Source organism: Saimiri boliviensis, chromosome 7, assembly GCF_048565385.1.
Source record: "Saimiri boliviensis isolate mSaiBol1 chromosome 7, mSaiBol1.pri, whole genome shotgun sequence".
Taxonomy (NCBI): domain Eukaryota; kingdom Metazoa; phylum Chordata; class Mammalia; order Primates; family Cebidae; genus Saimiri; species Saimiri boliviensis.
Window position 1 is genome coordinate 65,737,686 of NC_133455.1, and position 25,597 is coordinate 65,763,282.

General features: G+C 42.0%; 1 protein-coding gene and 1 pseudogene across 3 annotated transcripts in view; both read left to right on the plus strand.

The window, feature by feature from the left end:
• The window catches only part of DIP2B (disco interacting protein 2 homolog B), a 284,011-nt gene that overhangs the window by 133,424 nt on the left and 124,990 nt on the right, over positions 1 to 25,597 (plus strand). For all 3 annotated transcript variants that reach the window (XM_039472182.2, XM_039472183.2, XM_074402637.1), the window contains exon 2: positions 10,286 to 10,357. In XM_039472182.2, the coding sequence (XP_039328116.2) occupies positions 10,286 to 10,357 (72 nt within the window). The remainder of the gene's footprint in view (positions 1 to 10,285; positions 10,358 to 25,597) is intronic.
• Positions 19,163 to 19,259, plus strand: LOC120365154 (U6 spliceosomal RNA; annotated as a pseudogene).

Here is a 25,597-nt window from a genome sequence, read left to right on the forward strand (position 1 = left end):
TTTTTTTTTTTTAGAAATCAGATTGAAGTAGTTTAACACAGCTTTATTTCTGGCTAAACTATGAAAATGTTGTATCTTTTTACTCTTTTCATTATAAGATTAATTCTACCTCTGCGTAGAATGAAACTGCAGAGAGTTTTTTAAATAATTCAAAGTTAATTCTTTGGAGTCCTGTTGGACACTTTCAATAAGATTCAGCAAGAAAAACAGGGGAAGACAGAGGCCCAGAGCTGGTTTAAGGGTTCAGGTCCTTGTTTTGTATGACTATGAGCTTCATTTTGTATGTTTGTGAGCCTTTCTAGATCACCTCTGGAGGGAGGATATTTGAAGATGAGTGGCTGCTATATATAATGCATTGTATAGAATTATTGTGAGGAGAACATGATAAAATATAATAATGAAATATTTTTCTTCTAGCCAGCATCTCCTGGATAGTAGTCACATCCTCTGCCTTAAAGCTTTGCTTTCAGATTGACCTCATTCACATTCTCAGCTATATTTTTATCTCTTTCTCTTTATCAATCTACTTACCTCCCTCATGTATGAGTAGTAATAATCCTAGTCCTACTCCCCATCTCTAGCCATAGCCAGCACGAACCACCTTCCTGGTCTAAAATTTACCTGTAAAGGATAAAATAGGATGATTAGATACAGGTATAGATTTGAAGATGTTGACTCTTTAGAACTCTTACTTTAGTCTCTTGTTTCTTCCCCTCCTAATTACTCCTTAACAAAACAGAAAGGCCATATTCTATGTAGATGAATATTTAGTAATGATGTATAATGTTTGTTTTTGTTTTTTTACTACTTTTGAAATAGCAATTGGACACAGTTTCCACAGTTGGCTGTCTCATTTAAAAGATGAAAGGGGTCGGGCGCAGTGGCTCATGACTGTAATCCCAGCACTTTGGGAGGCCAAGGCAGGTGGATCACTTGAGGTCAGGAGTTCGAGACTAGCCTGGCCAACATGGTGAAACCCTGTCTTTACTGAAAATACAAAAATTAGCTGGGAGTGGCGGCATTTGCCTGTAGTCCCAGCTGCTCAGGAGGCTGAGGCAGGAGAATCACTTGAACCCGGGAGGTGGAGGTTGCAGTGAGCAGAGATCATACCACTGCACTCCAGCCTGGGGAACAGAGAGAGACTCCTTCTCAAAAAATAAAATAAAATAAAATAAAAGATGAAAGAGATTAAAAGAGACAGTTCAGCCAGGGTCCTGTTGAGGAGTAGAATAATTGTTTATATATTTTGGAAAGTCAACTATATTTTGAAGTGATTCATAGTAATTGCTCATGTTATTCATTTATGAACGGTAGGTTTTATGTTTTTAGATTGCATCTGATTTAGGGGGCACCTGCAAATAACAGTGGACAAAGAGCAGTAAGAAAAGGCCAGAGATTCTAGTCTAGCTTAGGCAAGACATTTATCTTTTCACATCTCAGTTTCTTGTTTTCATGAGGGTAATGCCTTTTCTGTTTATTGAAAAAGGTTTTTAGCCAAATTAAATGAATTGACGTCAGAATGCTTTGAAAAGTTAAAGAATAAAAAACTTAAAAATTAAAAAGAAAGTTTTGGAACGTTAGATTGGTGGTAGTATTATATAGTGTCATTTTTGAAGAGCGAAGTAAATTGATGGGCCCGTAAGGTGACTATCAACCCTCAACGTCAAGTGTCTGAAGATTTTGTGGTGAGGCACAAACAGCCAACTCCTCCCTCTGGCTAGGCTGCAGGAGCAGCAATAGGGCCATCTCTGTTCATCAGCGATTGAAATTACAGTTTCTATATCTACTGTTACAAGCATGCTACTCTCTTCCAAACTCTGGGTTTTATAAACTATGCCTTCACCCTCAGTGTCTATCTCTTCTGACAGTCATCCTTCAAGACCTAACCCAAGAACAACTTTTGTGATGTCTTCTCAGTCTTTCTGAAGTAGAATTTGGAGCTTTTCTCTAAAAATGAATATACGATAGTGTTTAAGAGCAGGGGCTCTGGAGCCATTTCTGCCTGGATTCAAATCCTGATCACAGCACTTACTAGGTGTGACTGTAGGCAAATGGCTTAAACTTCTGTGCCTTACTATCTTCACCTATAAAATGAGAATAATGATGATAATATCACCTGATAGGGCTATTATGAGGCTCTTGGAACAAAGACTGAGCCATAGTAAGCCCTTGATAAGTGTCATTTTACTTATATGTTCTTATTAAGTATTATAATTTTCATTATCATTGTCTCCTTGTTCCCATGGGACTTTGCAAATAATCTCAAGTGTAGCACTTGCACTTTTATTGTAATATTTGTTTAGACTGGGAACTCCTTGAAAGCAAAGATGCTATTTTGTTTGCCTTTGCTTAAAGATCTGCATATCATCCAATCAGTGCTCAAAAATGCCTTTCCTGCACTCTCAAAATCCTCCCCCTCCCCCATCACCTCTGACTACATAGCTGTGACTAAGGCAGGGTTGCTTGGCACATGCTCTTTTATTTCCACTGGGGCAGGAAATTTATGGCTGCAGCTGTAATCCTTGCTCTCTGTCCATTAAGATTGTTCCCCACAGAACAAGTTATACATAAGACTTGATGACCCTCCAGAATTTTCCAGATGTTGTGTTTATTTAGCCCCAATTGCTCAATGTACTGTACAAGGTCATAAGTACTGTACAAGGTTACTTAGCATTGCCCCATTTCTCTGGGAGATAGGAATCCTGAACAACTACCAAATATGGCCATGCCTGTACAGAGCCAGTCAGCCGCAGAGTAAAACTAGCTAACCACTGAGTGACTGTATCATTAGGAAGTTATATCACCTTTCTGATAAGAGAATGAAAAGCCAGACCCAAACCAAATGTCATCTGCTCTGTAAAGCATTTCTTTCCCTACTTAGGCCAAGATCGAGATGCTTCCTTCTAGGTTCCGTGCTGCATCTATGTTCATGTCTCCCATGGCACTTAATTATGGAGTGTTTGCCATGTTTGTTTGCCTCTGCCTCTTCTCTGTGACATAATTGTCTACCCCTACCACCCTTGGGCAGTAGGGTAGGCTTTTAGTCAATGTTTGTTGATGTTATTTTCTATAGCCCAGACCCTATTTTAAATCACAGTGAAAACTTTGCAAGGGAGATATTGTTCCCCATTTCACAGATGTAGAAACTGAGGCTCTGCTGGGCGCATTGGCTTGCAACTGTAATCCCAGCACTTTGGGAGGCCAAGGCAGGAGGATTGCTTGAGCCCAGGAGTTTGAGACTGGTCTGGGCAATAGTGAGACCCATGTCTCTACAAAAAACTTTTTAAAAAATTAGCTGGGCATGATGGCACGCCCATCTAGTTCCCGCTACTCAGGAGGCTAAGGCAGGAGGGTTGGTTGAGCCCACATGGGGTTGAGACTGCAGTGAGCCATGGTTGTGTTGTTGCACTATAGCCTGGGTGACAGATTGAGACCCTGTCTCAGAAAAAGAAACAGATTTATCAAGAAATAAAACTTGGCTAGAGTCCTTTTACCTCAGATGTGGTTCTGTCTAGCTCATACTCTTGACCTCTTCACCACAGCACGGTGTCACTCACCTCACTGGTATAAATCATACCTAACTGCTCACTACTTATGTGACTGTTCGCCCTACCACCTTGTGGCTTTTAGGAGGCTTGGGTGGCAAGTAGGCTTACACACACCTCCTCACAGTCCTCTCTCAATCAACTTGAAGATGATTGGTGGGCCACTTGTGCCAAGGTGTTTCCATTGATCCCAGATGGTGAGAAGTTGGGAACATATGTTCTTTATGTCACACATGTGTCTTTCTATATGTCTGCTGCTGGCTGTTGAAGACTGGTAATTCTGATGTGGCTGGACCATCTCACAGCTTGTGGGTCCCAGACTCACCACAACCAGTCTTTTGTTGGTTTAGGTCAGTGTCTTCATACAACGCGCTGTGCCTCCACTCCTGCAAAGCGCTGCAGGCACCTAGATGAAAGACGTTACCTCTCGTGAAAGGGGAAGGCTAGGGCCGGGCGCGGTGGCTCAAGCCTGTAATCCCAGCACTTTGGGAGGCCGAGGCGGGTGGATCACGAGGTCGAGAGATCGAGACCGTCCTGGTCAACAAGGTGAAACCCCGTCTCTACTAAAAAAAAATACAAAAAAAGTTAGCTGGGCATGGTGGTGCGTGCCTGTAATCCCAGCTACTTAGGAGGCTGAGGCAGGAGAATTGCCTGAGCCCAGGAGGCGGAGGTTGCGGTGAGCCGAGATCGCGCCATTGCACTCCAGCCTGGGTAACAAGAGCGAAACTCCGTCTCAAAAAAAAAAAAAAAAAGAAAAGAAAGGGGAAGGCTAATCTTCCCTGTATATGTTCATTTCTCAAAAAGAAAAAAAAAAAAACTTGAATGCTGGGCACAGTGTAATCACGTCTGTAATCCCAGCACTTTGGGAGGCTGACATGGGCAGATCATGAGGTCAAGAGATTAAGACCATCCTGGCCAACATGGTGAAACCGCATCTCTACTAGAAATACAAAAATTAGCTTGGCATGGTGGCAGACACCTATAGTCTCAGCTACTTGGGAGGCTGAGGCAGGAGAATCACTTGAATCCGGGAGGCGGAGGTTGCAGTGAGCTGAGATCATGCCACTGCACTGCAGCCTGCCGACAAAGCGAGACTCTGTCTCAAAACAAACAAACAAACAAACAAACAAACAAACACTTGAAGAACTGGTTTACCTTAGACATATGCCATTTTAATGCAAATTATATACAGGAATTATGATTCTCCTTCTTGTTCTATATGCCAGATGGCAAAAAGTCTGTTCTGAGTAAGAAAGCCTGTGGTGTGACCCCGTGTCTGAGCCCCAGAGGTTCTGTGCTATCCCTTGAGGCTGGATAGGCAGCCATCGTTCTTCCCCCTTCTCGCAATCGGTTCCCTCCTCACCTTGACTCCACAGAACCATCCAGCATACCCCACACAGGATTCCTCACTGTAGCAATTTCCAGACTTGCCTGGCTTTGGGACTTGTTGGAAAATGCTTGCGAGAAGTAGAGATTTCTGGATCTTAATCCAGACTTAGTGCATTAGAGTCTCTGTGGGAGGGGTCTGGGAATTTGTATTTTTGCAAGTTCCTTGGGAGACTCTTAAAAATTGGACAGGGTTGAAAAGCATTGCTTTAGCGCAGCAAAATCTGTGTAAGTACAGGTGGTGAGGATGATTTAAGAGCACGTGCTATAGGTGGCAACCACAGAAATGTGAAATAACAGATTCTCACTGAATTCCTTCTGTCTGGTCTTGCCCTCTAGCTAAGGAATGTATCTGTATCTGGCTTGGAGTTCTCTAGCTTTTAGTGCCTTGTGATTTATGTACTATTCTTCTCGTCAGGCAGTCCAAGCATTGCTTTTGCGTCCACGTTTAAGGCCTAGCTGTCAAGTTTCAGTAAACTTCTGGTCCACTAAATTCCTCTCCCTGGCCCTTTCACTTCTTGCTAAAGAACTTTTCTTCCATTTCTAGTTTTCCACCCAAGTACACATGTCTCTTTGATTTATTGTTCTCTCACTGCCTCCATTTTATTAATTCATTCAGTCAGTCATTCAACAAGCGTCTATTGTGCCAGGCTGTGGGCGGGCTACAGTGATGAACAAGACACAATCCCTGCCCTCAAGTGCACAGTCTAGTAGGGAGACATGGGGTGTAAACACATAATTAAAATACCAGTGGTGTGCTAAGTGCTGTCACATACATGTTTGCAGATTTGTAGGAGCACTAGGAGGAAGTAGTGGAAGCCCTCACAGAGGGGTGACTTTTGAGCAGGGTCTTGTTGTCAGAAAAGGGGGAGGGCATTTTAAAGTTGCTGTAGGCCTAGCATTGTAGTCCTCACATTCTCACTGCAGCTCAGCTTCTTCCAGGTCTCCTTAATTTCTTTGCTCATTTGTGGATCTGATGGAGCTAATTGGCATGGCTGAACTAGACTCTCTTGATTGACCTCTTTCAAAACCTGAGGAGGTTAGTAGTTGATTAATGTCCAGGATGCCAAATCTAACAGATTGTCCCACGATCATTTACTGACAGTGCCTGACCGAGACTTAAGCACTGAAGAAAGCTTTTTAAAGGCCTTTCACTTTGTCACTTTGCCAGATGTGTTCTGAGCCATCAGAAGTGTCCTTTGTGCCAGGATGGGGGTGGAGGTAGAGAATTTTGTGAGTGGGGAATGGGACGGGAGAATGCTCTGGTATTTCTTTTACAATAGAAGACATGGTTTCCTGTTACTAATGACGGTTTCCTTGGTACGCTCCTGTACCCCTGTTAGCTGTGTGTATTGTTTGAAATTTCCTAAAGTCTTGAGTTGGCTAATTTGAAAAGGTTGAATTAACTTTTTTAAACAAAAATTCACGGAAAGTTTCTGTATTTCACTAGGGAAACAGATGAACCATTGTGCTTAAATTTTTATAGTGTAGTAAGTAGTCATGATTGAAGTTTTAAAATATTTATTGTTTCTTGAAATAATGTTCATTGTAGAAAAATTAGAGCAAAAAGGAAAGAAGGAAAAGAAACTAATACCACTTCATAATCTTGCAAGCCATAGCTAACCACTGTTAATATTTTGGTGTGTAAACATCCACATTTTTCCAGTGCATACATAGAAAAAAAAATTTTACAAACACATTATTATTATTATTTTTACCCCATCCAATGGCCTATCAAAAATTTTATCTTTAAAATTGAATATACTATGTAAACCATCTTGTTAGCAAATATACAACTATGGACCATTCATTATTAGAGAGAAAAATGTGTACTTTAAAAAAAATTTTTCTTTCTTTTTTTGTGTTTAACTTTATGTGCATTCAGGTCTTGATGGCCAGAAAAAATGTGTACTTTTGAGTTTATGTGAATTAGGCTTATTTTTTAAAAATCAAACTCTGCTAAAGTATATAAAACAGTCCAGGTGTGGCTCACACCTATAATTCTAGCACTTTGGGAGGCTAGGGGATTGCTTGAGCCCAAGGCCAGCCTGGGCAACAAAGTGAGATTCTGTCTTGAGGAAAAATTTAAAAACTAGCCAGGCATGATGGCATGTTCCTATAATGTCAGCCTCTTGGGAGGTTGAGGTGGGAAGATCACTTGAGCCCAGGAGTTTGAGGTTGCAGTGGGCTATGATCATACCACTGTATTCCCTCTGGCCTAGGTGGTAGAGGGAGACCCTGCCTCCATAATATATGTGTATACACCCCCACCCCCCCAACACACACCCCGTGAAAATCTCCCGAGGATAAACAGTTTAGTATATGGCTTTCCAGATTATTTTCTGAATATATGCAAACATATCTATTACTTTTTTTATTTTTATTTTTTACATAATCAAATTATGTATACCTACTGTTCTGCAGCTTGACTTTTACACATAATGTATTACAGACATCTCCTGTGGCAATATATTCGGATTACTTGCACATTATTGTTTAGATCAGGGTTTTCCATCCTCAGCACTACTGGCATTTTAGGCTGGATAAATCTTTGTTGTGGGACATTGCAGGATGTTAGCAGCATACCTGACCTCTATCCCCTAGGTGCCAGAAGCACCTCTTCTTCCATGGTGACAAAAATGTTTCCCAACATTGTCACATGTCTCCTGGGGAATAAAACTCTCCTAGTTGAAAGCTAGTAATACAGACAAATATAATACAAGCATTTAGATTGCTGTCAGAATTTTTTTTTTTTTTACTGTAAACAATAGAGTACAGGATATTCTGATTGATTTTTGTGTACCTGTGTGAATATTATCATTGAACAAATTCTTAGAAGTATAGCTGCTAAATCAATTTTGATAGAAACCTGCAAATTACGGCTGGGTGTGGTGGCTCACACCTGTAATCCCAGCACTTCGGGAGGCCGAGGCGGGTGGATCACCTGAGGTTGGGAGTTCGAGACCAACCTGACCAACATGAAGAAACCCTGTCTCTACTAAAAATACAAAATTACCTGGGTGTGGTGGCACATGCCTGTAGTCCCAGCTACTTGGGAGGCTGGGGCAGGAGAATCCTTTGAATTTGGGAGGCAGAGATTGCAGTGAGCTGAGATCTTGCCATTGCACTCCAGCTGGGCAACAAGATTGAAACTCCATCTTAAGAAAAGAAAAGAAAAGAAAAAAAAAAGAAAAAGAAAGTTGCAGATTAAGAAGATTATATCATTTTACTTTTCAACTATATTCCAATGATTCCAAATCTCTTTCCTGAGTTCTGGATCCATAAAACCAGCTGTTGATTAGCCATCTCTTCTTGTGTGTCCCACAGGCCTGTCCTAAGCTTAACTCTCTTCTTCAAGCTCACCAAACACACACCTCAAGTGAGAAACCACCTCTGCCTTACTTTTTCTCCTTGCCCCTCTAACAAAGTCTTCCTCTGTCGCCCAGGATGTAGCACGAGCTCGGCTCACTTTAACCTCCTTGCCTCCTGGGTTCAAGCGATTCTCCTGCCTTAGCCTACTGATTACAGGCGTGCGCCGCCACGCTCAGCTAATTTTTTGTATTTTTAGTAGAGATGGTGTTTCACTGTGTTGGCCAGGTTGGTCTTAAACTCCCAACCTCATGATCTCCTACCTTAACCTATCATAGTGCTGGGATTACAGGCATGAGCCACAGCGCCTGGCCCCTACTTTAAACCCGTCAGTAAATCCTATGGTCTTCCTCTTAATTCATTCACTTCATTCATCTCTTCTACCACTATCTTGAATTCAGGCTACTACTTGCTATTGCCCTGATGTCTATAGTAACAGTGGAGCAACATCTACTCCTTCTGGCTTTTTGTCTTGGTTCCTGACAACTCATCCTCCCAGCAAGCGTGAACTTGCTACAGTGCAAAGTGTTAGTCCTCTCCTCTAGCCCTTTTTAGTTATCCCTGCTTCCTCTCCACCATCCACTGCAGCGTGGAGGCTGAGGGCAACAGCACCTGACATTTATCACCCTTGATTGCAAATTGTATACATTAAATATGCTTTCCCCCCATCAACTGATGATATAATAAGTGAATATTAAACTTTTGAATGTTTAAAGTACTTTTTATACTACATTTGACCTTTTTCCTGTTTTATAGATTAGGTTCTATGTAAGGCTTCATGGTAAATAAGTTACCTCTTATTTTAAAAGTTTGTTTGTTTGTTTGTTTTTCCAGAAAGCAGTGCTGTCGTCATTCACCTCACCACATATCTTTCATCTCTTAGCTTTAAATCACTCATTCTCCCTTGAATGTCCTCTTGTTCCTCTGCAGTTCCTGTTCTTTTTTTTTTTTTTGCAATGGAGTCTCATTGTGTCACCCAGGCTGGAGTGCAGTGGCGTGATCTCGGCTCACTGCAGCCTCCGCCTCCTGAATTCAAGTGATTCTCCTGCCTCAGCCTCCCGAGTAGCTGGGACTACATGCACTTGTCACCACGCCCGGCTTTTTTTTTTTTTTTTAAAGTAGAGATGGGGTTTCACTGTTAGCCAGGATGGTCTTGATCTCCTGACCTCATGATCTGCCCACCTCAGCTTCCCAAAGTGGTGGGATTACAGGCGAGAGCCTTCGTGCCTGGCATTTCCTGTTCCTTTTAACCCTACTCTCTACCCATCTATCTGTTCCCCTTTTCTTAGTAGCTGGTGTATTTCTTGCCACTTCAACTACAGATTTTCTCCTGTTTTTATCAGTTTATCCTTACTGCATTTCTTGTATAAGTACTAATTTGTGTATGCATCATAGATACTTTTAAATTTAACCTTGTGGAAAAGAGAGCTACGTGAATAAGACAAAGCAGTGAACCAAGGGGAGAGGATGCGGGAATTCCAGTTTCAGGTTCTAGCACAGGTGTTAGGGTACAGAAAGACCTTTTAATTATCCCATCCAGAGTGTGAACTTTGTTTTCTCTTAACTTTATGTGTTTCTGTATAGCAGTATAAGTGAATACCTCAAAAACCAGTTGTACTCATTTGATAAACTGAAACTCCAGAGAGAAATCCTTATCAGCTTTGCAGCATTCCATTTTGGGATATCTTAAATACCAAGGAAGCTAGGGAGGCCTAGAACTTGGAGGTCTCTGTCATGGTATACAACAAACTGCTATGCAAGATTGGTTTGGGGACAAGCTCTGCAATATTCTACAGGAAGTCAGCTCCAAGCCTGTGGGAAATCATACATAACAAAATCCTTGGCAAAGAGCCATACATCTCCCCACCCTAACCCCTGCCTCTATATGCGGTAGTTCTATAACACTGTAATTAATTTTATTTTTACAGTGGTAAACAACAGAGTAAGAATAATGCATAACCTGTTTCTGTTTCTTCCTATTTTAGGGGACATCACCCAGAAGGGCTATGAAAAGAAAAGATCCAAACTCCTGTCTCCTTACAACCCGCAGACACAAGGTAGGCAATAAAAAATGGTTTCAACTTTCTCTGTATTTTTACACCAAAGAGATGCTCTCTTACAAGAGCTCTATCTTTTGTTTGTTCCTGTTTTTCCCTCCCTTCCTCACCAGAGGAGAGAAAAAAAAGCAGAAGGAAAGAAAGGAGGAAATGAATTGAGCATCTGCTAGGTGCTAGGCACTTAAAAAAAATACCTAAGGTCATCGATTAATTTACACAGAACTTGGGTGGTAGTGTGTGAAAGACTGTGCATAACTGAGATGATTCCATGGCAGAAAATACCAAACCATGGAAGAATCACATCATATGTATGATGGTGCACAAACCTTAATGAAGAAGAGCAAGAGGGAGGAAGGAAGGACAGATCTAGTATTGAATGGCAATACTTGAGGACTGGGGGGCAAAAACCCTAAATGAACTTGTAGATTAATTCTAAGCCAGACTTAACTGCTTCTATAGAGAGACTAGCATGTTGTTTATAGATCAGAAAGTTCTGAGTTAATTTCATGTTTAATTCCAAAGAGATTGCCATAACCTTTGCCTCTAAGCAAGGCTGACTGTAAATAATCATCATATTTTTAAAGTTACTCGATTGCAGGATTTCCTTTGTTAGACTACTTCTGCTTTAATCACTTTTACTATAGGGTGTTTTGTCTTTATTTCTGATTTTCTCCCCCCTTAAACCAAAGTGTGTTTCTGCAAGTCTGTTATTTGTGGAACTGATGGCTTTATTTATTTATTTATTTATTTTTTACTGGATTATAAATATCATGAGGACTCTGTATCTCCCACAGTTCTCATAGTAAGCTTCGCACAGGGTTTTTGATCTGTAAATATTTGTTGAATGAACAATGGAATAAATAATTATAATGTTATACCAATATATTTCACTGATGTGCTTGTTTTCCTTCCTGTATTGTTCTTGGAAATAGCTTCATAGAGAAACTAGTAGATCAATACAGTGAATGCTGATTTAAGATATCTCAGTGAATAGGTGCATAAATAAATAAATGAATTGAGAGAGAAGAGGTGGAAATTCGGCCAGCAACAGCTAATGAAAAGCCAGCCTTTGCTGAGGAAGGTATGACCTAGGGTTTGGGGAGGTTACCCTGATTTGTTGCTTATTGTGGATCTCACCCATGCCTCTGAAGGCCCAGAGATTTACTCGAGTCACTTTGTGTAAAAACAATAACCCAACAAGAGATATAACTATAAAAAGGACCACAATTTGTTATCCATGGTCAGGCTACACAGAAACCGATTCAGGTTAAAAAAGTCAATTTACGAATTTACTATGAGAATTTTTTTTTTTTTTTTTTTTTTTTTTAAGATAAAGTCTTGCTCTGTCACCCAGGCTGGAGTGCAATAGTGTGATCATGGGTTCAAGTGATCCTTCTGCCTCAGCTTCCTGAGTAGCTGGGACTAAAGATGTGTGCCACCACACCAAGCTAATTATTTTTTTGTGGAGATGGGGGTCTCACTTTATTGCCCAGGCTGGTCTTGAACTCCTGAGTTCAAGCAGTACTTGCACCTCAGCCTCCCAAAGCATTGGGGTTATAGATGTGAGCCACTGTACCTAGCTAGTATGAGAAATCTGTATGGTCAGCACATTCTTGCCCCATGGGCAAGCCTCATAAGGGGAACCAAATCATTTGCTTAGTGAGTATGGATTTGGTGAATCAGCTGTTTAATTGCAGTAGGCCAAGAGACTGTGGCATATCCCTCCCCAAGTAAGGATGGCCTTGCAGGTGACCTCACAGGGGAAATAGAAGGCATGCGATGACAACCCCCTCAACTTCCTGATGCCACACTTCCCACATCTGTGCCCTTCCATGATTACTTACTTCCTTCTAGTTAAAAAGAAAAAAAAAATCTGTCCCTTCCTTCAAAAAAAAATCTGTCCCTCCTGCCAAAAGACAGTCCTTTTACCTACGCTTTGGATCCCAACCCCTCCTCCTTTTCCCCCAAACCTTATACTATCCTATGGCACCAAGGATGGGGCAGCGGGAACAGTTCATTTGGGTGCTGTCGTAAGGTACACAGTGTCTGTAGAGAACTTAAAAAGCAATGATGAGGCCGGGCGCGGTGGCTCAAGCCTGTAATCCCAGCACTTTGGGAGGCCGAGGCGGGTGGATCACGAGGTCAAGAGATCGAGACCATCCTGGTCAACATGGTGAAACCCCATTTCTACTAAAAATACAAAAAGTTAGCTGGGCATGGTGGCGTGTGCCTGTAATCCCAGCTACTCAGGAGGCTGAGGCAGGAGAATTGTCTGAACCCAGGAGGCAGAGGTTGTGGTGAGCCAAGATCACGTCATTGCACTCCAGCCTGGGTAACAAGAGTGAAACTCCATCTCAAAAAAAAAAAAAAAAAAAAAAAAGCAATGATGGGCTGGGCGCAGAGGTTTACACCTATAATCCCAGCACTTTGGGAGGCTGAGGAGGGTGGATCACCTGAGATCAGGAGTTCATGACCAGCCTGGCTAACATAGCAAAACCCCATCTCTACTAAAAATACAGCTGAGTGTGGTGGTGCATATCTGTAATCCCAGCTACTCAGGAGGCTGAGGCAGGAGAATCACTTGAACCCAGGAGGCAGAGGTGGCAGTGAGGCGAGATCATGCCAATGTACTCCAGCCTGGGCCACAGAGCGAGACTCTGTCTCAAAAGATAAATAAAAATATAAGAAACAATGATGAGCCGGGCGCGGTGGCTCAAGCCTGTAATCCCAGCACTTTGGGAGGCCGAGGCAGGTGGATCACGAGGTCAAGAGATCGAGACCATCCTGGTCAGCATGGTGAAACCCCGTCTCTACTAAAAATACAAAAAACTAGCTGGGCATGGTGGTGCGTGCCTGTAATCCCAGCTACTTAGGAGGCTGAGGCAGGAGAATTGCCTGAGCCCAGGAGGTGGAGGTTGCGGTGAGCCGAGATCGCGCCATTGCACTCCGCCTGGGTAACAAGAGCGAAACTCCGTCTCAAAAAAAAAAAAGAAACAATGATGAAAATGACAAGAAATTGGTGTGCTTTTTACTACAAAGTATCGCTGTGTGCAGCAATTCACTGTACTAAAGACCTCACTTGCTGAGGCAGACAGCTGCATTGCCCCCTTGGTATGCCATTGCTGTCGGGTCCTCAACTCTCTGGTATAGTCACTCTCTCTTTCAGCCATATTCATCCCTCAGCTGTTGATCATGCTCATTACTGCCCTTTAAAAAAAAAAATCCTCCATTTACTTGTCAACCACTTTGATTTTCACCCTCTGTGTTGCCCCTTTCTAATCAAACTGCTAAGAACTGTCTTCATGCTTAACACTATTTTCTCAGCTGCTCACTTCTCAGCCCATTTTAATTTCTTCTGGAGCTGTTGCCATCAAATCTCAGTAGTATTCAGCACGCTGTCTCTCAAAACACTTGTTCTGAAGCACTCTTCTTACCTTCTTTTCTTTCTTGCTTGCTTTTGTTTTGAGACATGATCTGGCTCTATTGCGCAGGCTGGAGTGCAGTGGTGTGATCTGGGCTGGCTGCAACCTCTGCCTCCTATGCTCAAGCAATCCTCCTGCCTTAACCTCCCAAGTAGCTGGAACTACAGGTGTGTGCTGTCACACCCAGCTAATTTTTGTATTTTTTCGTACAGACAGGGTTTTGCCATGTTACCGAGGCTGGTATTGAACTGGGCTTTAGCAATCTAGCTGTCTTGGCCTCCCAAAGTGTTGGGATTACAGGCTTGAGCCACCATGCCCTACCCACTCTTCTTATTTTCTTACCCTTCTGTTCCTGCTGCTCTTAGTCTTTCTTACAGGCTCATTTTTGCCTGTTAAATGTTAGATCTCTCAAATTAAGGACCAAGACCTCTTGCCTTCTCACTCCTTGTCAGCAGTTCTCAAATTGTAGCAAGCCCTCAGAATCACTGGAGGGCTTGTTAATACATAGACTGCAGGGACCCAGTTTCAGGGTTTCTGATTCATTTGGTCCAGGGTAAGGCCTGAGAATTTGCATTTTTGTTAATTTCCCAGGTAATGTTGAGGTTGGTGGTTCAGGGACCACACTTTGAGAACAAGATTATTTCAGCCACCCCTGTGACTTTAATTATGGTTTGAATTCAGATAACTCACAAATATGTATCTTCAACCCAGATCTCTTCCGACCTCCTGATCCGTAGATCCAACTGCATACTTAATATCTCCACTTACATACCTTAAAGGCACCACCATTTCAACATATCCAAAATTTAAATTTATGACTTCTGCACCCCACCCCTACCACCATTACTAACCCCTCCCTGCATACATTCCCCGGAAGACCAACTACAACATCCAACCTGCTCCTGTGCTTCTGCTTTTCTCTTCTGAGTGAATACAACTCACATTCATAAGCCCAGCAAGTTTCAGGCTTAAAAGTGCTCCTCAACATCCCTGTCTTCCTTTGCCTCTTTTTTTTTTTTTTTTTTTTTTTGAGACGGAGTTTCGCTCTTGTTACCCAGGCTGGAGTGCAATGGCGCGATCTCGGCTCACCGCAACCTCCGCCTCCTGGGTTCAGGCAATTCTCCTGCCTCAGCCTCCTGAGTAGTTCGGATTACAGGCATGTGCCACCATGCCCAGCTACTTTTTTTTGTATTTTTTTTTAGTAGAGATGGGGTTTCACCATATTGACCAGGACGGTCTTGATCTCTTGACCTGGTGATCCACCCGCCTCGGCCTCCCAAAGTGCTGGGATTACAGGCTTGAGCCACCGCGCCCGGCCCCTTTGCCTCTTTTGTTACCAGGACCTATCAGTTTTCTCTATCTTCTTGAGCCAGTTTTGGTAAACTTAATTTTTCTAGGAAATTGTTTTAAGTTTTCAAAGTTATTGATAGTGTTCCCTTTATTTCTAAAGCCTCTGCTTTATGTTGCTTGTCCCTCCTCTCCCCTCTCTTCCCCTCCCCTCCCCTCTCCTCCCCTCTTCTCCCCGTTCTCTTTCTTCTCTCTCTGTCTGACAGATCTATGGATTTGTCAGTTTTAGATGTAATTCTGTCAAGTTTTGCTTTATATATAGTTTTAAAGCTATGTTACTAGGTATGTTCCAATTAAGAATTCTTGTCTTCCTTGTAAATTGTTTCATCTTTCATGAGTAACTATTTGTCTCTATGGTGTTTTTTTTATCCTAAGGCTTTAAAAAACAAATCTAAACATAGTTATTAGGCATCTTAATTCCCCTAAAGGACACAAGGACTTTAGAATGCTTTGATGTTGATCACCACAACTTTTTTTTTTTTTTTTTTTTTTTTGAGATGGAGTCTTGCTCTGTTGCCGAGGCTGGAGTTCAGTGGTGCGATCTCAGCTCATTGCAACCTCTGCCTCCTGGGTTGAGGGGATTCTCCTGCCTTAGCCTCCCAAGTAGGTGGGACTACAGGCATATGCCACCACACCCAGCTAATTTTTGTATTTTTAGTAGAGGCAGGATTTCTCCATGCTGTTCAGGCTGGTCTCGAACTTCCAAGCTCAGGTGACCTGCCTGCCTTGGCCTCCCAAAGTGCTAGGATTACAGAACTGAGCCACCACGGCCTCAGTTACTGTTTTAGTTAACAATAGTTACTATACCACTTCTTATCTTACATTTTAGTATTGCCTTTATTTTACATACACCTTCAACTGTCAGTTACTGTTTTGGTTTTTTTGTTTGTTTGTTTTTTTGAAACAGCCTTGCTCTGTCGCCAGGCTGGAGTGCCATGGCGCGATTTCGGCTCACCACAACCTCTGCCTTCCAGGTACAAGCAATTCTTGCCTCAGCCTCCCAAGTAGCTGGGATTACAGACACGTGCCACCATGCCCAGCTAATGTTTGTATTTTTAGTAAAGATGGAGTTTCACCATCTTGGCAAAGGCTGGTCTTGAACTCCTGAGCTCATGATCCACCTGTCCCAGCCTCCCAAAATGCTGGGATTATAGGTGTGAGCCACTGCGCCTGGCCTCAGTTACTGTTTTATGTAGTTAACAGTAGTTTTTATCTATTTCTTTACTATTCCTTCTTATATCTCAGTTCTTCTCAGTTTACTTTCCTCCTCCTCCTCCTTTTCTTTTCTTTTTTTGGAGACAGGGTCTTGCTCTGTCGCCCAGGCTGGAGCGTGGTGTGACGATCTCCTCTCACTGCAACCTCTGCCTACTAGGTTCAAGCGATTCTTGTGCCTCAGCCTCCTGAGTAGCTTGGATTACAGACATGTGCCACCACACCCAGCTAATTTTTGTATTTTTAGTAGAGACAGGGTTTCACCATGTTGGCCAGGCCTCACGTGATCTGCCCACCTCAGGCCTCGAACTCCTGGTGTCATGTGATCTGCCCACCTCAGTCTCCGAAAGTTCTGGGATTACAAGCATAAGCCACCATGCCTGGCTCAGTTTTCTTCTTCTTCTTCTTTTTTTTTTTTCTTTGAGACGGAGTTTCTGCAACCTCCGCCTCCTGGGTTCAGGCAATTCTCCTGCCTCAGCCTCCTGAGTAGCTGGGATTACAGGCACGTGCCACCATGCCCAGCTAATTTTTTGTATCTTTAGTAGAGACAGGGTTTCATCATGTTGACCAGGATGGTCTCAATCTCTTGACCTCGTGATCCGTCCGCCTCAGCCTCCCAAAGTGTTGGGATTACAGGCTTGAGGCACCACGCCCGGCCTCTTTTTTTTTTTTTTTTTTTTTTGAGACGGAGTTTCACTCTTGTTACCCAGGCTGGAGTGCAATGACATGATCTCGGTGAGCCGCAACCTCCACCTCCTGGGTTCAGGCAATTCTCCTGCCTCAGCCTCCTGAGTAGCTGGGATTACAGGCACGCACCACCATGCCCAGCTAATTTTTTGTATTTTTAGTAGAGACGGGGTTTCACCTTGTTGACCAAGATGGTCTCGATCTCTTGACCTCGTGATCCACCCGCCTCGGCCTCCCAAAGTGCTGGGATTACAGGCTTGAGCCACCATGCCTGGCCCTCTTCTTCTTAAAGCATGTTTTTTAGTAGCCAAATACTTCAGCGAGTATATCTCAGTGGTAAATTCTTTCATTTTGTGTTTTTCACTTTCTTTAACCATTTTGTTCTTTAACACTGTCTTTCCCAAAAAGGGCTGGGTTGTAAGGTTGGGTAATTTATGTTATGTAGATTACATATCAAAAGAAGAGATTACCCTTTGGCATATTTACCCCATATATCTTTGTAGATTTTGAAAGAAGCCATTTAATTTGACTTTTTTTATTTTTCTAAATAGAGAGAAAGTCTCCACTGTGTCGCCCAGGCTGGTCTTGAACTCCTGAGCTCAAGTGATCCTCCTGCCTCCACCTTCCAAAAGTGCTAGGATTACAGGTGTGAGCTACCACACCCTGCCTGGTTTGACTTTTTAAATTACATTGGAATGCAAATTTAAATATTAAAGTTCAGTACAGTCAAATGGAATGAAAATAATTTTAATGCTTTTGGTAGGAGCTATCTACCTCTTTGGAGGGGTTCAACTTCTTCTAACCTCTATTGTCTTCTTAGATTCTATTCATTACAACTGTGAGATGCTTCATTTTGAACGTGGCTGCTTTGGTATAGTGTATACAAGTAACATCCCTAGTAGGATGCAGTGGCTTATGCCGTTAATCCCAGCACTTTGGGAGGCTTCCAAGGCAGGCAGATCACCTGAGGCCAGGAGTTCAAGAACAGTGTGGCCAACATGGTGAAACCCCATCTCTACTAAAAATACAAAAAATTAGGCAGCTTGGTGGTGTACACCTTTAATCCTAACTACTCGAGCTTGAAGCATGAGAATCCCTTGAACCTGGGAGGCGCAGGTTGCAGTAAGCCAGGATCGCGCCACTGCACTCCATCCTGGTGACAGAGAGAGACTTAAAAATAAATAAATAAATAACATTCTCACTAATATCTGTGTGTGTGTGTGTGTGTGTGTGTGTGTGTGTGTGTGTATCTATCTATTATTTTTGAGACAGAGTCTTGCTCTGTTACCCAGGCTGGAATGCAGTATCATGATCATGGCTCACTGCAACCTCCACCTCCCAGGTTCATGTGATTCTCCTGCCTCTCAGACTCTTGAGTAGCTAGGATTACACATGTGCCACCATGCCTGGCTAATTTTTGTATTTTCATTAGAGATGGAGTTTTATCGTGTTGGCCAGGTTGGTGTCAAACTCCTGACCTCAAATAATCCACCTCTCTCAGCCTTCCAAAATGTTAAGAGTCATGATTGTGCCACTGCACTCCAGCCTGGTTGACAGAGTGAGACCCTGTCTCCAAAAATAAGAAAAAGTGACTTAATTCAGTAGCATCATAGGGATTAGGTTATAAAGTTACTGTATGGCAAAAATCTCCTTCAAAATTACCCTAAAAAATCACTTAAACCAACCGTGAGCCATTGCGCCTGGCCTAATCACTGTCTTTTTAAATAAAAAGTTAATACTGCAACATTGTATTACTGGGATTATTATGTGCACATGCTCCTTATCTAAAAATTTAGTGAATGATTGTTTTTTCTTTAAAAAAAAAAAAAAAATTAGAGACTGGGTCTTGCTATGTTGCCCAGGCTGGTCTCAATCTCCTGGGCTCAAGCGATCCTCCTGCCTCAGTCTTCTAAAATTCTGGGATTACAGGTGTGAGTCACCTCTCCTGGCCTCGTGAATGATTTTTTTGTATGAAATTTATTTGGGATTAACTTGGATTGGCATATTTATGTATATTTTAGATTTCTCAAACACTACATAAATCTTTAAAACAGGACTTCAGAAAAAAATAACATAACAGGAAATTTGTAAGATAACGCAAGTTTGAAGAAAATATTTAAATAATAAGTAATGGAATGCTCGCTTTGGCAGTGCATGTATTAAAACTAGAACAATATAGAAAAGATTAGCATGGCCCCTGTGACATGCAAATTCGTGAAGTGTTTCATCTTTTTAGAACATTGGGCCCAAGTAACATGTCATTGTGTAAGGAAAAATAACATGCAAAAAATAAACTGAAAAATAAAGTAGTGGAAATTTATTTTGGTTAATATTAAGCATGGCTGGCTGGGCACAATGGTGCATACTTTTAATCCCAGCAGTTTTGGAGGCTGAGATAGGATGATCACTTGAGGCTAGCCTGGGCAACACAGTGAGACCTTATCCCTACAAAAAAATTTAAAAATTAGCCAGGTGTGGTGGTGCTACCTGTGGTCCCAGCTCCACAGGAGGCTGAGGCAGGAGGATTGCTTAAGCCTAGGAAGTTGAGGCTGCAGTAAGCCATGATTGTGCCACTGCACTCCAGCCCGGTTGACAGAGTGAGACCCTGTCTCCAAAAATAAGAAAAACTAACTTAATTCAGTAGCATTATAGGGATTAGGTTCTCAAGTTATTGTATGGCAAAAATCTCTTTCAAAATTACCCTAAAAAATCACTTAAACTTCCCAGCATTGGAACTGATAGTTATTTCTTTAGTTAAACAAGAGCGAAACCTTATCTGGTATTTAAGGGCCATGCTGTCTTTTAACAATAGATTAAAATTTATAAGATTAAAGATTAAAAATTCAGTGCCTCAAAATGCTCCCACTTTGAGAGGCATGGGAGAAATGAAGATACGGCAGATTCACACCTCCCATCTCCTGCTCATTCTGAGCCGTCTGCTCTTTGAAAAGAATGGCCCACAGAACATCTTTCAGTAGTTGGAGGCTACTATGGCCAAGTATAAAGCTTCCCACACACCTCAGTTAGTCGACTTCCAGGGAGAAGGGGCCAGGAAATTAACTCTCTCTTTTGGGATGGTCCAAAGAATTGAATTTTCAAACCACACACATTCTAACTCCTCTGTAAATTAGTCACTCTTGGCCACTCTTGGAGTTGCAGGAAAATGGAAGATTTTGTGTAGGAAGGCAATTTTCCTGTGCTGATCCTTTGATCTAATCTTTAAGATACTTTGGATACAAATAACTTACAATTCCAGCTAGCTTTAATAGAAAAATAGTTCATTCTAAAGATACAGGGGTTATGGACAAAATCTAAGCACAGAACATGTTTAAAAAGTGCCTCCTGTGTTCCAAATACTGTTGAGACAGCATGGGACAAGACAGTGCCCAGAAGCCACCTGGCTTGCTTTGTCACTCTACTTAGGGGTTTGTTCAATTAGGGAAGTCCTGGAGAGGCCTTCCTTGACTAGCCCTATAAATAGTCCCCACTCCCATTATCTGAGTTGTGTTTTGAGAGAGCTGTCTTTGGCCATCCCATACGTAGATTATGGTCTGTTTTTGTGTCTTGTTCACCTACTGGAGAACATTCTTTTTTATTGTTTTTATTCTTCATGTCCCCAGTTTCTTATATATAGTCAATGTTCTATAATTGTTTACAGAACTAAAAAGAAAGAGCATTTAGAATTTCTGGTATTTTGCGCCGGGCGCGGTGGCTCAAGCCTGTAATCCCAGCACTTTGGGAGGCCGAGGCGGGTGGATCACGAGGTCGAGAGTTCGAGACCATCCTGGTCGACATGGTGAAACCCCGTCTCTACTAAAAATACAAAAAATCAACTGGGCATGGTGGCGTGTGCCTGTAATCCCAGCTACTCAGGAGGCTGAGGCAGGAGAATTGCCTGAACCCAGGAGGCGGAGGTTGCGGTGAGCCGAGATCGCGCCATTGCACTCCAGCCTGCAGCCTGGGTAACGAGAGCGAAACTCCGCCTCAAAAAAAAAAAAAAAAAAAAAGAATTTCTGGTATTTTCATGAGTAAACGTCTATGAAGATAAAAGGGTTAGGTAATACAAGAAGCAACACTCTACAGATTGGAGAGTGGTCTCTTGTAGATTGATCCTGGCAACTTGTCTCCACCCTCAAAAGATCTTTTTTTTTTTTTTTTTTTTTTTTTTTTTTTTTTGAGATGGAGTTTCGCTCTTGTTACCCAGGCTGGAGTGCAATGGCGCGATCTTGGCTCACCGCAACCTCCGCCTCCTGGGCTCAGGCAATTCTCCTGCCTCAACCTCCTGAGTAGCTGGGATTACAGGCACACGCCACCACGCCCAGCTAGTTTTTTGTATTTTTAGTAGAGACGGGGTTTCACCATGTTGACCAGGATGGTCTCGATCTCTTGACCTTGAGATCCACCCGCCTCGATCTCTTGACCTTGAGATCCACCTGCCTCGGCCTCCCAAAGTGCTGGGATTACACTTGAGCCACCACGCCCGGCCCTCAAAAGTTCTTTTAATTTAGACCTACTAAAACCTCAAAAGGCTGTGTAGAGTATATCAATTCTCATCTGATACTCTAGTATTTCTTTAATTTTTACATGAATTTGATACATCTATTTTAAATAGTACTACAAGATTTACAAGAAACAAATGAGCCGGGCGCGGTGGCTCAAGCCTGTAATCCCAGCACTTTGGGAGGCCGAGGCGGGTGGATCACGAGGTCAAAAGATCGAGACCATCCTGGTCAACATGGTGAAACCCCGTCTCTACTAAAAAATACAAAAAATTATCTGGGCATGGTGGCGTGTGCCTGTAATCCCAGCTACTCAGGAGGCTGAGGCAGGAGAATTGCCTGAACCCAGGAGGCGGAGGTTGCGGTGAGCCAAGATCGCGCCATCGCACTCCAGCCTGGGTAACAAGAGTGAAACTCCATCTCAAAAAAAAAAAAAAAAAAAAGAACAAATGAGCAGAAAGAAAAGGAGAGGCCAGGGCGTTGCTCATTCTGTTTTGTCTTAATGTATTTGAGATTATTTGTGACCTTTATGTATCTGATTTTCTTCTTTCATCCTTTGACTTGCTTCTTTCACTTCATTTTTGAAGTGAATCGTGTTTATCTCCTGCTTCAGAATAAGATCTTACCTTTCGTGTTTTCTTTCTTGGCCTGTATGTTTCTGCATTGTTTTTCTCCTTAGACTCTCACCTACTTTTTTTTTTTAAGGGATAAAAATAAGTTTATGAAGATAGTTTTTAATATTTGTTGATGTTCTTTAGCTTGTCTTGATAAGAATTTCTGGTGACCCAAAGGTTTTTCCCAAATGTAGATTCATTTTGTGATTGCTGCTTACTGTGCTGAGTGGCAGTCCCTGGTGTTCCAGTTCCTATAAGTACACTACTCTTGGCAGCTGCTTCATGCCCCTTTCATCACAGTTCTAGGTTCAGTCCTGCCTTTGAGGTCGTTCAAGGGTGCAAGTGTGACCAAGTTAAAATGAAACAAAGAAAAACCCTTATATTTTATTTTCTCTCTCAAGCCTCTAATAATGCCTCTTAAGAATAGTCTGTAACCCTGTTTTCCTTAATGTCGTTGTGTAAGTCTATGAAGATAGTGAGAGGCACACATTTTTGCATACAATTTACAGGAATTGGAGATACACGGATAAGCAGGATTTTTAGGTAAACTTTAAATGGATGTCTCTGCATTTTTGTGTTTATTTTTCCCGGCCAGCTGCTATCATGGGTGGAGGTGAGGAGACAGACAAGATCTTAATTATTTATTTTAATTAAAATACTAAATGCCTGCAATATAAAAGACTAAGGACCAATTACTGTAGGAGCTGGAAGATGATTAAGACCAGACTCTGACCTCAAGTTATTTACACTATAGCAGAGAGATGACAGTTACACAAATGAGGATCATAAAAGAGAGTAAAATAAGTACTGTAAGAGAGCTCTAAACAAAGTGCTATGGAAATTCAAAGGGACGTAAACTTAAAACCAGTTTTTGAAATCAGGAACAGCATTTTGTAATGCCACAGAACATTTCCAACTATGAATATTTAGTAGGCAATGTGCCTCTGTGTGTGTATGTATGCATAGGGCTTGAGGAGTGGAATCTGTTTTGTTTTGTCTATCTCATTTTGATTTAAAAGTTCCTTCCCAATAAGGTTCACAGCATAATGGAAAGAACATAGAATCTTTTTTCCAGTCCCCATTCTGCTTTCATTTGTTAGATTTGGATGGCATTAGAATCACTATGAATTGGAACAGATTGCAATTATATCTGCCCCCATATATCTCATTAGAAGGAAGTCCAGTGTTTTCCTGTTGTGGCTTCTTTTTCCTCCTAAATTGTATAAGAACCCTCAGAGATATAGGCAGTGCAAAAGGAGAGGTGATAGATCCAGCTATCACACTCAAAAGGGGAAAGATCCCCACAGTCTGCTATTTCCTTTCCATCATCTCACAGAGTGTTGCTAAAAACTGGTTCTCATTGTGTGACCAGCCAGTAATGCTGAGCCTGTTCCCTGCATCAGCTACTCTGATGCTTTATGGAGGAAGAGCCAGGTACTCTACTTGGACTCCCAGAGCAGAGTTTTTCGTGTTGGCTCTTTGAGCCTCATGCACTGCCATTTTCCTGAAGTCAGGTGGCCAAGGAAGCTCTGGATTAGGATCTGTTCAGACACCTGCTACTTAACAAACCTAGAGTTCCCAACCCTCTTTCCTTAGTCTACCCGTGGAAAAAAGTCAGGTGGCCCCTTTTCCATATTCCTCTCTCGCCTTCCCTAGGTGGTGAGGTTAATCACCTACCTTGTAAGGAAGTCTGTCCTCAATTACTCGCAGCTGCTTTAGCCTCTCAATCAAGGTACATTTATCCATCCTTCTTGGATGGTGTGGGAGTGAGGGCCCTGTAGTGATTCAAGGTGATTGAATCTCACCGTGGAAAAATCTGTGATGGGCATCCTGCTTCATTAATAGTATCTATCACATGGTGCTGTTGTGAAGATGTAATGAAATGGTGATAGGCAAGTTTGAAGAGCCAAAGAAATATTATCATTGATATTCTGTTGTTTCCTGTAAATCCTTTCAAAGGCTGCCCAATTGGCTTAGAGCAAGTGACCTGACACCACTTTCCTAGTCCAGTTTCATTTTGTAACACTCTACCCTTTTGCTGTGTCTTTAGCCCACTGGTCTGTCTTAGACTTGCCAAGGCTTTGCTCCCTCACTGGGCTTTTAGAAACACCATGGTTTTGAATAAAGTGGCCTTTCATTCTCTTTGCCTAGTTAGGTCTTGCATCACTGTCTCCTTTTAACAGACATTCACCTTCTCTGAAACTCTAATGGAAGTTAAATTTCCCAATATGCGAGCTGAGAGACCCTTGTTCTTTTCCTTCTCAGCGTGTATCACAGTGTAGAAGATACACACATGGTGACCACTTGCTTACTGTTTCTTCTCTGGACTCTAGCACCAAGAACAGTAGGCATGTCTGCTCTGTTCAACCACCAGAAGTTGAATTATCAGGTTTCTTGGAAGAGCCCTTCCTGTTTCACATTGTTAGTCTTGGAGGTGAGAATATCTGTTAAATCGTAAGCAGAATTAAAAGATAACATGTGGAGGCTGGTGGCTTCCTTCCATCTTCCTGAGTGGAAATGTGTAGTTTTGTGCTACTAAATAGCATTTTTTTCAAGTTATCATCCTTACCATGTTCAGACAGTAGAAACATATTAAACTTTGAGGTCTCTTTCTGCCAAAGAACAATGAATTATGTACATGTTGATCATTGAGAAGGAAGGCTTTGTGTTATTGAACCTAAAATGTGCACTTTTTATTGTTACTAAACCTTTTAACATCATCACTATTTAAACATAATGGTGACCCCTAGTGGATATTCTGCATAACAGACTGAAAGATCAGAAACCCCCCAACTGAAGCTCTTGCTATGCAATGATAATCAGCAAGTTGTCTTTTTTCTTCAGATCTCTATCTTATTTTATGCTAGAATTTAGAAGTCGTAAAGAAGACTTAATTTGTGAGTCTAGCAGCTTCCATTCCAGCACTTATTTGTATTTAGTGTCTTTCAGAATTTCTTTTATTGTATATGTAATTCATTCTATAAGCAGAACAATGAAATTGTAAAGAAGTAGGGAGTACCTCAATCTAAATACCTTTGGGATTTTTGTGTCACACCTGACACTTATAATTATATATATATTTTACATACACATAATTATATTGTGTACATAATATTTTGTGTTCTTTTATCACTTGGCATTACTTTATTTGGACTGAAGTGTCTGCATAGTCTACATATTTTTCATTTTTCTTTCTTTCTGTTTTTGAGATGAAGTCCTGCTCTGTCGCACAGGCTGGAGTGGAATGATGCGAGGCTCACTGCAACCTCTGCCTCACGGGTTCAAGCGAGATGCCTGCCCCAGCCTCCAGAGTAGCTGGGATTACAGGCACGTGCCACCACACCCAGCTAATTTTTGTATTTTTAGTAGAGACAGAGTTTCACCATGTTGGCCAGGCTGGTCTCAAACTCCTGACCTCAGGTGATCTACCCACCTTGGCCTCCCTATATTTTTCATTTT